General features: G+C 42.8%; 1 protein-coding gene across 4 annotated transcripts in view; it reads right to left on the minus strand.

Moving 5' to 3' along the window:
- The window catches only part of LOC122542505 (leucine-rich repeat-containing protein 49), a 271158-nt gene that overhangs the window by 188531 nt on the left and 67313 nt on the right, over positions 1–15314 (minus strand). For 3 of the 4 annotated variants that reach the window (XM_043680302.1, XM_043680301.1, XM_043680305.1), the window contains exons 4-5: positions 5473–5646; positions 4294–4399 (exon numbers count right to left, since the gene is read on the minus strand). In XM_043680302.1, coding sequence (XP_043536237.1) covers positions 4294–4399; positions 5473–5646 — 280 coding nt within the window. Of the gene's footprint in view, positions 1–4293; positions 4400–5472; positions 5647–8537; positions 8642–15314 lie in introns of all 4 variants that reach the window. The other variant, XM_043680303.1, reaches the window with a different exon arrangement.

Raw genomic sequence — 15314 nt, forward strand, 5'->3', positions numbered from 1 at the left:
AGGGTGGTGCGTGTGTGGAATGAGCTGCCAGAGGAAGTGGTGGACTCTCCCTCATTATGGGCATTTAAGCGGGCATTGGATAGGCATATGGAGGATAGTGGGCTAGTGTAGGTTGGGTGGGCTTGGATCGGCGCAACATCGAGGGCCAAAGGGCCTGTACTGCGCTGTACTCTTCTATGTTCTATGTTCTATAAAGAAGGCATTTGGCCTTTACTGATCAGAGAACTGTGTGCAAGAGTCAGGATGTCATTCTTCAGCTTTATAAGACTTTGGTCAGGCCACACCTAGAATATTGCATTCAATTCTGGTCGCCACACTACAGGAAGAGTGTGAAGGCTTTGGAGAGGGTTCAGAAGAGGTTTAGCAAGATACTGCCTGGATTAGAGAGTATGAGCTAGAAGGAGAGGCTAGAAAACTCGGGTTGTTTTCTCTGGAGCAGCGGAGACTGAGAGGATACTTGATTAAGTCTGTAAAATTATTAGATGCATAGATATGGTTCATGGTCAGAATCTTTTCCCCCCAGAATTGAAATGTCTACAACTGGGGGAGGGGGGGCGGGGGGCATGCATTTAAGGTGAGGGGTGAAAGTTCAAAGGAGCTGTGAGGGGCAAGTTTTTTTTTCCACACAGAGAGTGGTAGGATTCTGGAGTGCGCTGCTGGGGTGGTGGTGAAGGTAGGGGCATTTATGGGGCTTTCAGATGAAAGCATGAATAAGCTAGGTATGAAGGGATCAGTATAATTTAGTGTCATTTTCGGCATAACATAGTGGGTCGAAGGGCCTGTTCCTGTGCTGTATTGTTTTACATTCTATATTACAGAGGTGGTGGTACTGGACGTCTTAAAACACATAAAGGTGTATCCAAGAACTTTGTGGGAAGCTAGGGAAATGATTGTTGGGCCTTTTGTTGAGATATTTGTATCATCACAGCCATAAGTATGGTGCCATTATTTCAGAAAACTGCCAGGAAAAGCCAGGGAAATATAGACCAGTGAGCCTGACAAGTTGTGGTGGATATGTTGTTGGAGGGGATTCTGAGGGATAGGATCCACAGGTCTTTGGAAAGGCAAAGACTGATTAGGGATAGTCAACATGATTTCATGCATGGAAAAACTTGATTGAGTTTTTTGAAGAAGTAACAAAGACTACTGATGAAGGCAGAGCTGAGGATGTTGTCTATATGGACTGCAGCAAGGCATTCGACAGGTTCCTCATGGTAGACTGGTTCGCAAGGTTAGATCACATGGAATCCAGGGAGATCTAGCCAATTGGATATAAAACTGGCTTGAAGGTAGGAGACAGAGGATGGTGGTGGAGGGTTCCTTTTCAGACTGGAAGCCTGTGACCAGCGGTGTGCCACCAGGATTGGTTCTTGACATTTATAAACATAATTAGAATGTGAATACCAGAAGAATAAGGACAGAACAACTAGGAGCAGGAGTAGGCTGTCTGGCCCTTCGAGCCTGCTCCACCATTCAATAAGATCATGGCTGATCTTTTTGTGGACTCAGATCCACTTACCAGAGCTCTCACCGTATCCTTTAATTCCTTTACTGTTCAATAAATATCTACCTTTGCTTTAAAAACATTTACTGAAGTAGCATCAACTCCTTCACTGGTCAGGAAATTCCATAGATTAACAACCCTCTAGGTGAAGAAATTCCTTCTCAATTCAGTCCTAAATCTGCTCCTGCTAATCTTGAGTCTATGCCCTCTTGTCCAAGCTTCACCTGCCAGTGGAAACATCCTCTCTCCTTCTATGTTATCTGTTCCCTTCATAATTTTATATATTTCTATAAGATCCCCCTCAATCTTCTGAATTCCAATGAATATAATCCTAATCTAATCAGTGTCTCCTCATAAACCAACCCCCCTCAACTCCGGAATCAACCTAATAAACCTCCTTTGCACCCCTCCAGTGCCAGTACATCCTTTCTCAAGTAAGGAGACCAAAAGTGCATGCTGTACTCCAGATGTGGAGAAAGTGAGGTCTGCAGATGCTGGAGATCAAAGTTGAAACTTTATTGCTGGAACAGCACAGCAGGTCAGGCAGCATCCAGGGAACAGGAGATTCGACGTTTCGGGCACAGGCCCTTCTTCAGGAGGGCCTGTGCCCAAAACGTCGAATCTCCTGTTCCCTGGATGCTGCCTGACCTGCTGTGCTGTTCCAGCAATAAAGTTTCAACGTACTCCAGATGTGGCCTCATCAGCATCTTGTACAGCTGCAACATAATCTCTCTGCGTTTAAACTCAATCCCTTTAGCAATGAAGGACAAAATGCTACTTGCCTTCCTAATTACTTGTACCTGCAGACCAACCTTCTGTGATTCATGCGCAAGGACACCCAGGTCCCTCTGCATAGCATCATGCTACAACTTTTTACCATTCAAATAATAATCATTTTTACTATTATTGTACAAAAACGTATGACTTCACATTTATTAACATTGTATTCCATCTGCCAGACCTTTGCCCACTCACTCAATGTATCTATGTTCCTCTGCAAAGTTTCACAGTTTTCTGCACACTTTACTCTGCTACTCATCTTAGTATCATCTGCAAACTTTGACACCTCACACATGGTCCCCAATTCCAAATCATCTATATAAATTGTAAATAATTGCGGTCTCAACACCAATCCCTGAGGCACACCACTAATCACTGATATCCAGTCAGAACAGCACTCATTTATCCCAACTCTTTGCTTCCTGTTAGTCAACCAATCCGCTATCCATGCTAATACTTTACCCCTAACGCCATAAATCCTTATCTTATGCAGCAGCCTCTTGTGCATCACCTTGTCAAGGCCTTTTGGAAATATGGCTAGTAAGTTTGCAGATGGCACTACAATTTATGGTACAGTGGATGGTGAAGAAGGTTATCTCAGAGTACAGCGTGACCTTGATCAGATGGGCCAGTGAGCCGAGGCGTTGCAGATAGAGTTTAATTTAGATAAATGTGAGGTGTTACATTTTGGTAAAGCAAAGCAGGGCAGGACTTATTCACTTAACGGTGAGATCCTGGGTAGTGTTGCCGAACAAAAAGATCTTTGTCTGCAGGTGCATAGTTCCTTAAATGTGGAGTCACAGGTCAACAGGGTAGTGAAGAAAGCATTTGCAACACTTGCCTTTATTAGGCAGCACATTGAGTATAGGAGTTTGGTTGTCATTTTGCAGCTGCACAGGACATTGGTTAGGTCACATTTGGAATACTGCATTCAATTCTAGATGTTGTTAAAGCTGAAAAGGTGCAGAAAAGATTTGCAAGGATGTTGATGGGTTGGAGGGTTTGAACTAGACAGAGGCTGAATAGGCTGGGGCTTTTCTTCTCCCAGAGTGTTGGAAGCTGAGGGATAACCTTATAGAGGTTTATAAAATCATGAGGCACATGAATAGGGTGAATAGCCAATGTCTTTCCCCATTGTAGAGTATTCCAAAACCAGAGGGCATAGGTTTAAGGTGACAGGGGAAAGATTTAAAAGGGACTTGAGGGTCAATTTTTTCATGCAAAGGGTGGTGTATGTGTGGAATGCACTGCCAGGAGTGGTGGAGGCTGGTACAATTACAACATTTAAAAAACATCTGAATGGGTACGTGAATAGCAAGGGTTTAGAGGGATAGGGGCCAAATGCTGGTAAATGAGACTAGATTAAACTAGTATATCTGGTCGATTTGGACGAGTTGGACCAAAGCGTCTATGTCCAAGCTGTACAACTCTACGATTCTATGACTAGGGGATACACATGTAAGAATGCAATGGGATGTAAGGAATTGTGAAACAGATTAAATTGTGTTACTGAGAGCTGGCATGGGCTTAATGCGCCCAATTGTGTCTTTCTGTGTCATAATGATGTGCAGGCTTAAGATTTTAACTAGGATAATTCAGTAATATGTTATCTATAACAAACAGAAGTTACAGAGGTTAGAAAGCAAGATAGATTATTTGGAGGAGTTTCTTTCTGATGTACACAGAGGACCCATGAAACACAATAATGACCAGCCCAGAGCATCAATACTGCCAGCAGAATGTAATCATATCACTACAAATTTCTTTTACAAATATAGTTCCAGGAAGCTATTATGGAGAAAGGATGCATAGAATTGTGACAATACAATGACAATAATAAGTATAGTTTAAAGACAGAAAAAGCACGCAAACCTAACATTTTTCTACAAGCTGAAGTGTGCATTTTCTTCTTTATGTATTTTCTTTGTTTATAAGCAAATATCTTCATTCACTCAGGATCCTGAAAATTACACACACACACCACGTTTTCCCTATTTCAAAATACTCACCTATCTAAATTTAGCCGATCAGAATGTTCTGCCCTTTCCTCAGGTGTGCGGTACACAACAGGAATTCCAGGAGTTGATGGTGTCTCAGAAAAAATTACATGATCACCTAGAAGACATTAATTGCACCGATTACAGGGTAACCCCCATATCCGTGGGTCCTGATACCGCAGTTTCAGTTACCTGCGGTTTACCACGGCCCGAACATATTATAGGGAACCTTCCAGAACCAGGAGGCTGCGGGAAGGTATGTTTCCCATTTAAATGAATGGGTTTGCACTCATCTGCAGTTTCAGACTTCCGTGGTAGGTCTTGGAACATATCCCCCACAGTAAGGGGAGATTACTTGTATAGAGAAATTCACTATCTATTTAGAACTAGAGTATTAAAAGACACATTAATTGCTTTGCACACCTCATTGAATATACTTTTAAAATCCATTAAATAGATATTTCAGAACTGACTCAATCCTTTAGGCAAGAGACAAGAGGTGAAAAAGGGGGAGAAAAAGTTATTTTAGCATTTCTTTTAAGTAAAGATAATTTTCAGCTCATGACAAAATTTATTGAAACAAGAGGAGGCCTTCAGCCTCCTGAGCCTGTTTATCATCCAGTTAGATCATGGCTGATCTAAACATCAATTCCATTTGATTATCTTGGTTCCATAATTCTCAATACCCTTGCCAAACAAAGTACATTCAATCAACACCCAGCCTCAACATCTTTTTGGAGAGAGTGAATACTAGATTTCCACTAACTGTTGTATGAAGAAATGCTTCTGCCATCATTCAAGATTATTATTCCTTATCCTGAATGTTCCTCAATACAGGAAATCGTTTTATTCTCGTTTCCCCATTAAATCCTGTGATCAGCTTAAATACATCAACAAGATCTTTGTAAAATAGGATTCCTCCATAATCTTTTGTATTCAAGGAAACAAAGGTCCAATCTGTGAAGCAAACTATTCGCTTAATTTTAAACATTTTATGTATCATTTTGAAGAATCTGTGATACTTGAGACATCTATGTATACAATAAATAAGGTTCAATGTCCAATATTGGACATATTACTGGAAATAGGATCTAAGATGAGCTCTGCAAACTACATTCCAATTGTCTTAAGATAGAGGCCAAAAGTCCTTCAGCCTTTTTACAAACTGAAACAGAATGATTTATGAAGTACCTGGTAAATACGGCAAAGTTCCTTGACTGTGAGATGGGGAAGGGACAGCACTACGAGAGCCCTGTCGTGACTTGCATTTTACTGAAAGGGGAACATACGATGATACATCTCCAGCTGATACCCGCGACATTGACTCCGAGTAGTAGTGAGTTGGATCATCATGGCACATTGTGTCTGTAAATGACAAAAACTGGATACAGCATCTTCGCGTATGCAGTTTGCTTCACTATAACTTGCGTACTTAACACACTGCTTAGTGTGAAGCTCTAACAATTTATATTCAACTATTTTAATTGATCACTAACAAGAACTGATTTTAACTGTAACAATGAAAAAAAACATGCAATAGTCAATGATAGAAAATGTAATTGTTTATTGTATTTCTCATTTTTTGTTTGTTGAGTTCTCCTAGAGATCGAAGTCTTACTTTTCCAAGAAGCAATAATATCCAAAATTAATATTAGCATTTGATTTACTGGAATCCAAAGTGCCTCAGCAATTTTGTACTGAACTATTCCCTTACATTTTAATATGAATTTCCATTACATCATTAGAGTTCAATAATTGAAAGATGTTTCTGATCTTCTGCTTTTTACAACTTACATTGCCGGAGTTTCCTGTGGCTATCCCCATCTCAAATAATTACGCTAATTTGTAAAATATAGGGGATGATTGACTCTCATGGGAATATGACAATACTAAAAAATTGCGCAGTTCAATGATTGGCTTAAATTAACAAGGCAGACTTCAAATATGTGGATCTTAATATGTGGACATCAATACTTCCAAGGAGGAAATGAATCTACACGGAAGGTCCCATCAAATTCCATTGAAGTCAAAAGACAATGTAGCGCAGTGGATACTGTTGATAGTCAACTAGGAGTCACTGCTGAGGTGACACCATATTTATAGATAAAATTAAGGGGTAGGTTAGGAACCTGGCCAGGAAAGCATCAAAGCAGTCGTCTGCAAGTGACAAAGGTGTAATGCACAGCAGTTTCACTGACAAATTACTGAGGAAGAGGCAGAGGTGCAAGTAATCAACCTTGGAGAGAAAGGATGTGAAGCTGGGATTTCAGTTCAAAATCCAACAAGCGGGAATCAAATCCATGACAGGTAGACAGTCTGTGACAATTGATGATGGCTTAAATTTTCCAAAGTTTGATTTGAAGAAATTCTGGATTATTCAACACTGGACTTTGGAACAGTAGTCTTGCAATATAGAGAGAGTGGATGTCTCAGAAGGCTTTGGGAAGTGTTAGCACATCAGCTGACATGGGAGACATTAGGCAATTGTCTGCAAAGTTAGAATGGGGTTTAAGGAGCAGAGGGTGAATTTAATGGATGAGTAAAGTGAGGATAATAGTAACAGATTTGATAACATTACAGATCAAATGAGTAAACAAATGGCAAAGAATATTCAATGGCAGAAGTGTGAAAGGATGCAAATTGGAATTCAGATTGAGGAGCAAAATAGAATGTTACAAAATAAAAAGGGAAAAGGAAGACAGATCAAGAGGTTCTCACAAACAAATTTTACAGCTGATACATTTATTAAATGTACTACCCATAGTAATGGCAAAGGTTTGGTTGACATTAGCAACCATTTGAAAGATGCGGCAGCAGAAGCAACCTCTAACGGGGATCTTATGGTTGTGCCCAGAATGATGAGGCAGACTACAAATTCTAACAAGAACCAGTCTATTTCAGATAAATTAATGCCAACTATCCAATATGTTGTTAAACTTCAGGGGTCACCCCTGACACTGATAAACTGTTATGGTCCAATTTGGGCTGTTTGTATGACGCTCAACTTTGGACTACTCCCGCGGGTCAAACTTGTATGTCTGACGATCTTGCTTTATCGGTTATTGACTGTGTGCATTATGCAACTCACTGTGATGCCCGTTCGGTCGCCGACCTTCTCCTGACTGCTTGGTGGCATCCCCGCCTCCAACAACTAGCCCAAAGGGTTAGTGACTGGTGTCTTATTTGTCAGGAACATAACCCTGGAAAAGACTTACCTTACACTCTGGGTAGAACTCACATGCCGGAGGGCCCCTTTAAGACACTTCAACTGGACTTCATTGAGTTGCAGAAATGTCAGTGCTATATATGTTTTGGTTATTGTTAATGACTTTTCTAAATGGATTGAAGCCTACCCTACTACTAACGCTACTGCTGAGACTGTGGTGAAAATTTACTCAAGGAAATTATTCCCCAATTCGGTATACCTGCGCACATTAGTTTGGACAATGGACTGCACTTTGTTGGTAATATTAACGAAGAACTCTGTTCCCAGCTTTCTATTCGTCAACAACTGCATTTTGCTTATCGTCCTCGGGCTGCCGGCCTTGTTGAATGTTTTAACTTTTAAGATTAAACTTGTCAAATTAATAGCTGAGACTGGCCTCTCCTGGGTTACGCTACTCCCTGTGGCCTTACTCCAGATGAGATCCACGCCTGAGGGCAGACACCCCAGTCTCCAGCTGAGATTCTCTAAGAGTGTCCGCTCCGTACCCCTTGGAACAATTCGACTCCGTCCTCAGTCCACTACCACCACATGACCGAAGAAACGATTGGATATGTTCTTGCTCTAAATAACGTTATGCATGCTTTTCACCCCCAGGTGCGCGTGGCCTACGGCGATGTTCCGTCCCTTTCAGCCTCGTAACGGGTGGAGCCAATCAAAAGGGAGCAGAGGAGGAGAGAATGCTGGAATTCTAGGAAACCCAGGGGATCCTGTCCTTTTGGGATTTTCAATTTTGGTGTTGTTTTAATGCTATTCTTCTTACAGATACTTGAACTAAGAGAGACGTGGGGGATCGCCTCCCTGCTGACCTGTTTGACCACATACAACTTCCTGATGGGGAAAGCCACTAAGTATTGATGAGATCCGGAACAATCCGAGACTAACCACCACCTATGCCGAGGAGATGTTGTCCAGTGCACTGCACCAGACACCTTCAAAGTGTGGAACATGACGAAAATTGACTATTGCAATGGACTCTAACATCAGAAAGACCGAATGGTCCATCTGGACAACAGAAAACAGTGGGAATTACCATGTCGTTACTGAACCAGTCTTTTTGATGTTTCCTGCAGACGCAAGCCGAGTGAGGATAATAGGAGGAGGCCCGGGAACAACATCCCTTTTTGCAGGACGGGCCTACTTGAGAAAAGAGAAGCCTGATAGGGGAATCCACAAACAACTTATTTATACAGGCCCACAGAACACACTGACCCCAGAGTCAGTAGTATGCTACTCCTAGTGAGTTTTGAGAATATTTGTTAGTCCTTTCTATCAGTAGATGACATACTTGCCCTGTCCCCAGTCCCAATCTATTCGTCAGACTCCCTACTGCCGACCCTCTGAAGAGAAATATCACTTTCCAATACTGTATTAAACCTCCTGCCACCTGTTTGCTGATGTCTTTTAATTCTACTGCAGGGTCGTATGAGAATTGTTTTAATGGAACTGGCTATGGGTGTGCAATTGTTCATGTTCCAAATAACATCTCCTGCCTATTTGAGACTTGTCTCATCCACTTGTCTAAGTAAAAGGAGCCTTAAATTTCCTGCCCGTGTATACAAACAGCTTGCTTTCCACTGGCTGAGGGACAACTGGCCTTATGCGGCATAAGTTACTATACCCATCTTCATGTACTGACCCGGAACGGAACCCTTCCCTTGTGCATTTATAGGTCTTTTCTCTTTTCAGAATCTGATACTGTCACCAAGACTATGTGCAATAGAGCTAAGGGAGAGTCTAAAGGGAACAGAATTCTGAGGACTATTGTTTACCATACAGTGCGAGCGCTCAACAGTCAGTTTGCCCATTTTTATGGTGCTCAAGCGACACCACTTGCAAAATGTCGGCCCTTTACTCCTGTAGACCTGACCAGAACCCTGCTGTTACACTTCAGTAACCTATTTTTAACAAACCCTCCCTCTTATACACCAAACCAGGCTATTATTTTCTCCAGCCAAGGTAAAGCTACTAATTTCCTTGTCCTTGATAGCAAAGATTTTCCCCATAAGGTCACAATGGAGCCCTTGTTCCCACAACAGTACCTTGTCCTGGCCAGTGGACAAGTCGATGTAAACTTCATCTGAGAAGGACGCAGCGGCTGGTCTCAGCCCACTTTTGCTCCAATTGGAAGGATCCCAAGGGACTGGATGAAAATAGGTGACACTCAATAGGCTGGGGAATCCTGAGTACCCTGGGTTTGGGAGGATTGGCAAGGGTGATAAATCAAAAGAATCGCAACTACCTCATCTGCGGCCTGACCATTCTAGGAGATAAGACTAAAGAGGTTCTGGAACAGATTAAACTGGGATTATCAGATCTGCATCTTTATGCAGAATCAGTACGCCTTAAACTATATACTAGGAAGGCTGGGTCTGTACAATTGTCCGAGATAAATGCATTATGGGCATTCCCAATCACACTGGCAATATTACTAAGATACAAGACGAGATCCAGGTGTTCCTTGATGGAATGACTGAAGGGACCAGTTGGGGAAACTGGGGATCGGGCTCTTGGTACAATTGGCTTATCAATTTAGCTATGTATATCGGAATCATTCTCTTCTGTCTGTTTGCCGGTATATCTATTGTTAAGTTTTTAATTGCTAAGCTTGTGAGCTCCCTTAGTCATATAGATTTGCCCCAGAAGAGGCTCCTTTTGCAATCCAATGGCTCACCCACATGTGTTGATGGTGATGATAAATGTGACCAGGTGAGTGGTGAAGATGGTGGTGCCACTCTAGAGGATGTTGATGGCTGGAATGCCTTGAAAGCCATTTGTTTGGATTAGCCTTCCCTTTTAGAGATCGCGGAGTGATCAAAGGGGGGAATGAGCATATGAGTCTCTGGAGGGTAGGACAACATGGTTGAAGGAGATGCACAAAATGGCTTCTGCATTGCTAAGTTAGATGGCACTGAACCAGACAGAGACAAGAAACCGCAGACTGATGTAGATCTGATAAAATACTGTAAATGTAGAAGTAATGGTATAACCCTAACCATTAAATGCAGAAGTAACGGTTTACCCCTAATCACAGGGCAGGCCATACAGGATTCTGAGAACAGGTTGTTTACAAGAAATCGAGATGGGCTAAGGCAAAAGTGCACGTGGACCTCAGGGAATCTGATTGATTGTTACTATGCGATCGTGCTCCATGTCTGAGTATGAACAATGTACATAAACTCTATGCAAACTCTGTAAGTCATCGGATTCTTTTGGTGATCTAGGAGTACTCATACTTCTGGGCTGACCAGAGTCTACTGACCCGGCCATATCAAAAAATGAACGATTGCTTGTGTGATTGACAAAGAATCGTTTACAAGTATGCTTACTGACCGATCCCACTAACCCGAAGACCAGGACAGTAATCCGGATCATCATAGGGAATACTGGATGACTACAGAAATTGAGGTTTTTGTTAAGAATAAGAAGGGGAAATTCAAGATGGCAGCGACCCAGTAGTTCTGCCCTGCTGAGCTCTGCACCAGAACCCAGCCAAAGTGGGGCACTCACCCTCTCTTTATTACCTAATCTAGTAGAAATAATTTTTTTTTGACCCTGAGAACTGTCCTGTGTTAGTTTAAAATTATTAGGAAAATGGCCAAAGGGAAGGGAAGGCGAGGATCTCAACAAGCAGAGAACCCCCCTCCCCTCCCCCCGCACCAATAATCATGCCCATGGCCGCAGTGTCGGCCTCCGCGATTGCCTATGGAACAGAGCCTGATCTTAGAGTTTGTGAAACTCAGAGAGAAGATTGATTCATTGATGGAAGAGACTCAAATCGATCTCGACGTGAATAATATGGACAATGATGTTTATTTTTGGTTTTTCTCTGTTATTTGCCTGGTTTACCTGGTTGTTGGAGCGGGGGTCTTTTTTTTTTAAATATATGCCAGGGTCATAATTTTTTCCTTTGTCCTTCTTTTTCCTCTCTCCTCTCCCTTTTTCTCTTCCTTCCTGTCATCCTTTGTTTCCCTGTTTTTTTCTTATTTCCTTTTGTTCTTCTTTTCTGGTGTGGGATGGCGGGGGAGGGGGGTGCATTTGGAGGAAGAGGTTACATATTTTTGTTCTACCAGGAGTGCTGAGGATTACAATGTGGAGGGGACAGGTTGAGTGCCCATTTTTAACTTTCTTGTTATGTTTGTATTTTTTTCTTACTTTGTGTTGTCTGGGGTGGGGGCATGGCTTTAGCTAGAAGGAGTCATGGTGGGGCTAATGGGTGGTATGAGCGCCCTCTGTGGGCAAGGGGGAAAGTCTCCTTTCATTTGCGTTATATGTCGGTATATTGTAGAAGTAGCTATTAGAAGTTTTGACTTGGTAGTTTTGGAAGTTGCATTTTAAAATTTATACAAACTATTTATGGTTTTCACTCAGTGTGCTATGAGTGGGGGGGGGGGGGGGGGTGTCATGGACTGTTTCGGACGATCATGGCTAGCCATTCGTTTAAATAGTGCACCTGGAATGTTAAGGGGAGTCATTCACCAATTAAGAGAGAAAAGATACTGTTAAGCCTTAGAAAAGAGAGGATCGATGTAGCCTTGCTGCAAGAAACACATTTAACCGATAAGGAGCATTTGAGGTTGCAACATGGAGGGTTCGGAGAGGTATTTTTCTCATCCTTTAATTCGAAAAGTAGAGGAGTTGCTATTCTCATTCGGAAGAACCTCCCATTTAAAATGTTTGGCCAAATCAAGGATGAGTGTGGGCAATTTATAATTCTTAAAGCTTTAATACATGGAGGTGAATATGGGACATTGAATGTATACTGCCCATCCCCGGCATGCCCCCTTAAATTTTTAACAGATGTGCTTTCCAGATTGATGGCCCTTGGGGCACGTCGTACAATTGTAGGGGGAGACTTTAATCATATTATTGACCCTAAAGTGGACAGGATGCCTCGGGGTCTTGCAGGTGTGTCTCCACACTCCAGGCAGTTGGTGGACCTGAACAAGGAGCTGGGGTTGGTGGACGTGTGGAGATGTCTTACCCCAAGGTAAGGATTTCACCTTATTTTCTAATCCACATAAGAGATATACTAGAATTGCCATTTTTTTTGTCCCATCAATCTTTCTGAATTCAGTGCTGTCCGGCAGAATAGGGAATATAGTAGTTTCCGAACATGGGGCAGTGTACATGGAGGTCAAGACAATGATTATAGGACAGGCTCCTGACACAGGTGCACGGACCGTTTCTTCCTGAAAGATAGTAAGTTTATTGAGTCCTTTTGCGGGAATTTAAAATCTTTTGGGATATTAATTAGGGTATGGCCAGTAATCCATCGCTGCTTTGGGAGACTTCCAAGGCCTATGCACAGGGTTTGATTATTTCTTACTCTGCGATCCGGAAGCGGCAGAGGGGAGAACAGCAACATTTGCTCAAGACTCGCCTGAAGACAGCTGAGACAGCATACTTTGACAGACAGACTGTAACCAAATTGCAGCGGATTGCAGCCCTCTGGGCTACTTTGAACACTGCACTCAACTAGAAAGCAAAGAGGGAAATCTCTTTTGCAAAACAGAGATTATTTGAGTATGGTGATAAACCAGATAGATATCTAGCATACTTGGCCAGAAAGAAGAATGCCCCCCCAATCTATTGCATCTATCAGAGAGAGTGCTGGTACTCTTACTTGCAATGCCAAAAAGATTAAATGCAGCATTTAGGAAGTTTTACTCTGAGCTGTACCGGTCGGAGGGCTATGAGGACAGATTGATGCAGATGGAATCTTTTTTTAAGACCCTGGATCTTCCGGGTGTAACTTCAGAGCAGGTATCCTTTCTGAATACCCCCCTGACAATTCAGGAAATACAGGAGGCGGTGAGGCTGCTCCAGAGTGGTAAAGCGCCTCGTCCAGATGGATTTCAAAGTGAGTTTTGTAAGGAGTTTATAGACATGCTGGCCGGGCCACTCTTGGATATGTACAATTACTCATGCAATCAGGGCTGCCTCCCATCTTCTTTGAGAGAAGCAAATATTTCTCTTATTCTTAAGAAAGGAAAAGCCCCAGAGGATTGCACTTCGTACAGACCCATGTTGTTACTGAACATGGATGTAAAATTCTGCCGAAAATGCTGGCGTTAAGGCTGGAGAGGGTATTACCTTTCATTGTAAAGGAGGATCAGACAGGTTTTATCAAGGGTCGTATGCCTACCAACAATATTAGAAGAGTATTAAATATGGTCCAAGTATGCCAGCAAAGATTGATTCCAGGTTTGGTTGTCTCCCTGGATGCAGAGAAGGCATTTCATCGGGTGGAGTGGCTGTATCTTTTTTATGTCCTGGAACGGTTTGGTCTTGGTGGGGTTTTTGCCAAGTGGGTGGCAGTGATATATAGTGACCCGAAAGCAGTGGTTCTCACTAATGGCATAAGGTCAGATAGTTTTAGTGTCGACAGAGGCTGCCGACAAGGTGCCCTCTCTCACCACTATTATTTACAGTGGTGATTGAACCGCTGGCGGAGGCCATCCGGAGGGATCCCAACATAATTGCCCCAGAGGTAGGATCGGGCAGGCATAAAATTACCCTTACGCGGATGACATCCTTCTTTTCTTAACTGATCTAATGACAACTGTGCCCTGTTTAATATAAGTGATTAATCTATTTGTTCTCAGGGTACAAAATTAATTTCATGAAGTTGGAGGCCATGCCTGTGGGGGGCCTTACTAATATATCTGATTTTGGTGATGGAACCAGTTTCCCTTTCCGGTGGTCACAGGGAGGCTTCCTGTATTTAAGCATTTTATCATCCCGGTCTTCAATCAATTATATAAAGCTAATTATGCGCAATTGCGAGAGAAGATAAGGCAGAACCTTCGGCACTGGGAAGATCTTCCGATATGTTGGTTGTGAAGAATAGATCTGGTTAAAATGAATGTTCTTCCTCGCTTATTATATCTCGTGTGAATGCTCCCTTTGATGCTGCCAAGGAAGGACTACAGAGGCTTTACAGCTGGTTCAGATCTTTTATCTGATGTCATAGGTGGCCGCTTATTAAGCTAGATAAATTGCAGCTCCGGCAGGAGAAGGGAGGTTTGGATTTCCCGGACTTTAAGAAATATCAATTGAATTCCTTACTATCTTATGTGGCTGACCGGGCCTGCCAGGACCTGCGATCAATCTGGTTGGACATTGAGGCCTCCCTGACAAAATGCCCCTTCATCAATTTGCTATTTATGGACAAGATGAGGACTGTTACGGACCACTGCAGAAACCCAATTGTCCGTACCACAGTTAAAGCATGGAGAATAATGCAGCAAGGTGAGGGCAACTTACAAAAAACTTCCCCTTTCACACCCATAGTGGGAATGTTGGGATTCTGGCCAGGTGGACTCTGGCTTTACGTTCTGAGAGTCGAGGGGAATCTCCCGTTTGGGAGATTTCTTTGATGGGGAGGTCATGATGTCTTTCGAGCAGCTAAGTCGGAAATTTGAGTGACCTAGGAGAGACCTCTTTTGTTACTTCCAGGTTAGGGACTTTATACAAAAAAAAACTGCATTGATGGTTAGTCCCTGTAAGTCGGATATGGAAAGGAGAGTGCTCCAGTCTACGGGAACTCTCTCAGTCAGCACCCTCTATCACTTTCTGGATCAGTGTGCTGGAAGAGCACAGCAATTCAGGCAGCATCCGACGAGCAGCAAAATCGACGTTTCGGGCAAAAGCCCTTCATCAGGAATAAAGGCAGAGAGCCTGAAGCGTGGAGAGATAAGCTAGAGGAGGGTGAGGGTGGAGCTAGGCAGGTCGGACAAGTCCGCACTGTCCGCTTGACTTGTCCGGACTTGTCCGACCTGCCTAGCTCCTTTTCCACCTATCCACT

This window comes from Chiloscyllium plagiosum, chromosome 40, assembly GCF_004010195.1.
Source record: "Chiloscyllium plagiosum isolate BGI_BamShark_2017 chromosome 40, ASM401019v2, whole genome shotgun sequence".
Taxonomy (NCBI): domain Eukaryota; kingdom Metazoa; phylum Chordata; class Chondrichthyes; order Orectolobiformes; family Hemiscylliidae; genus Chiloscyllium; species Chiloscyllium plagiosum.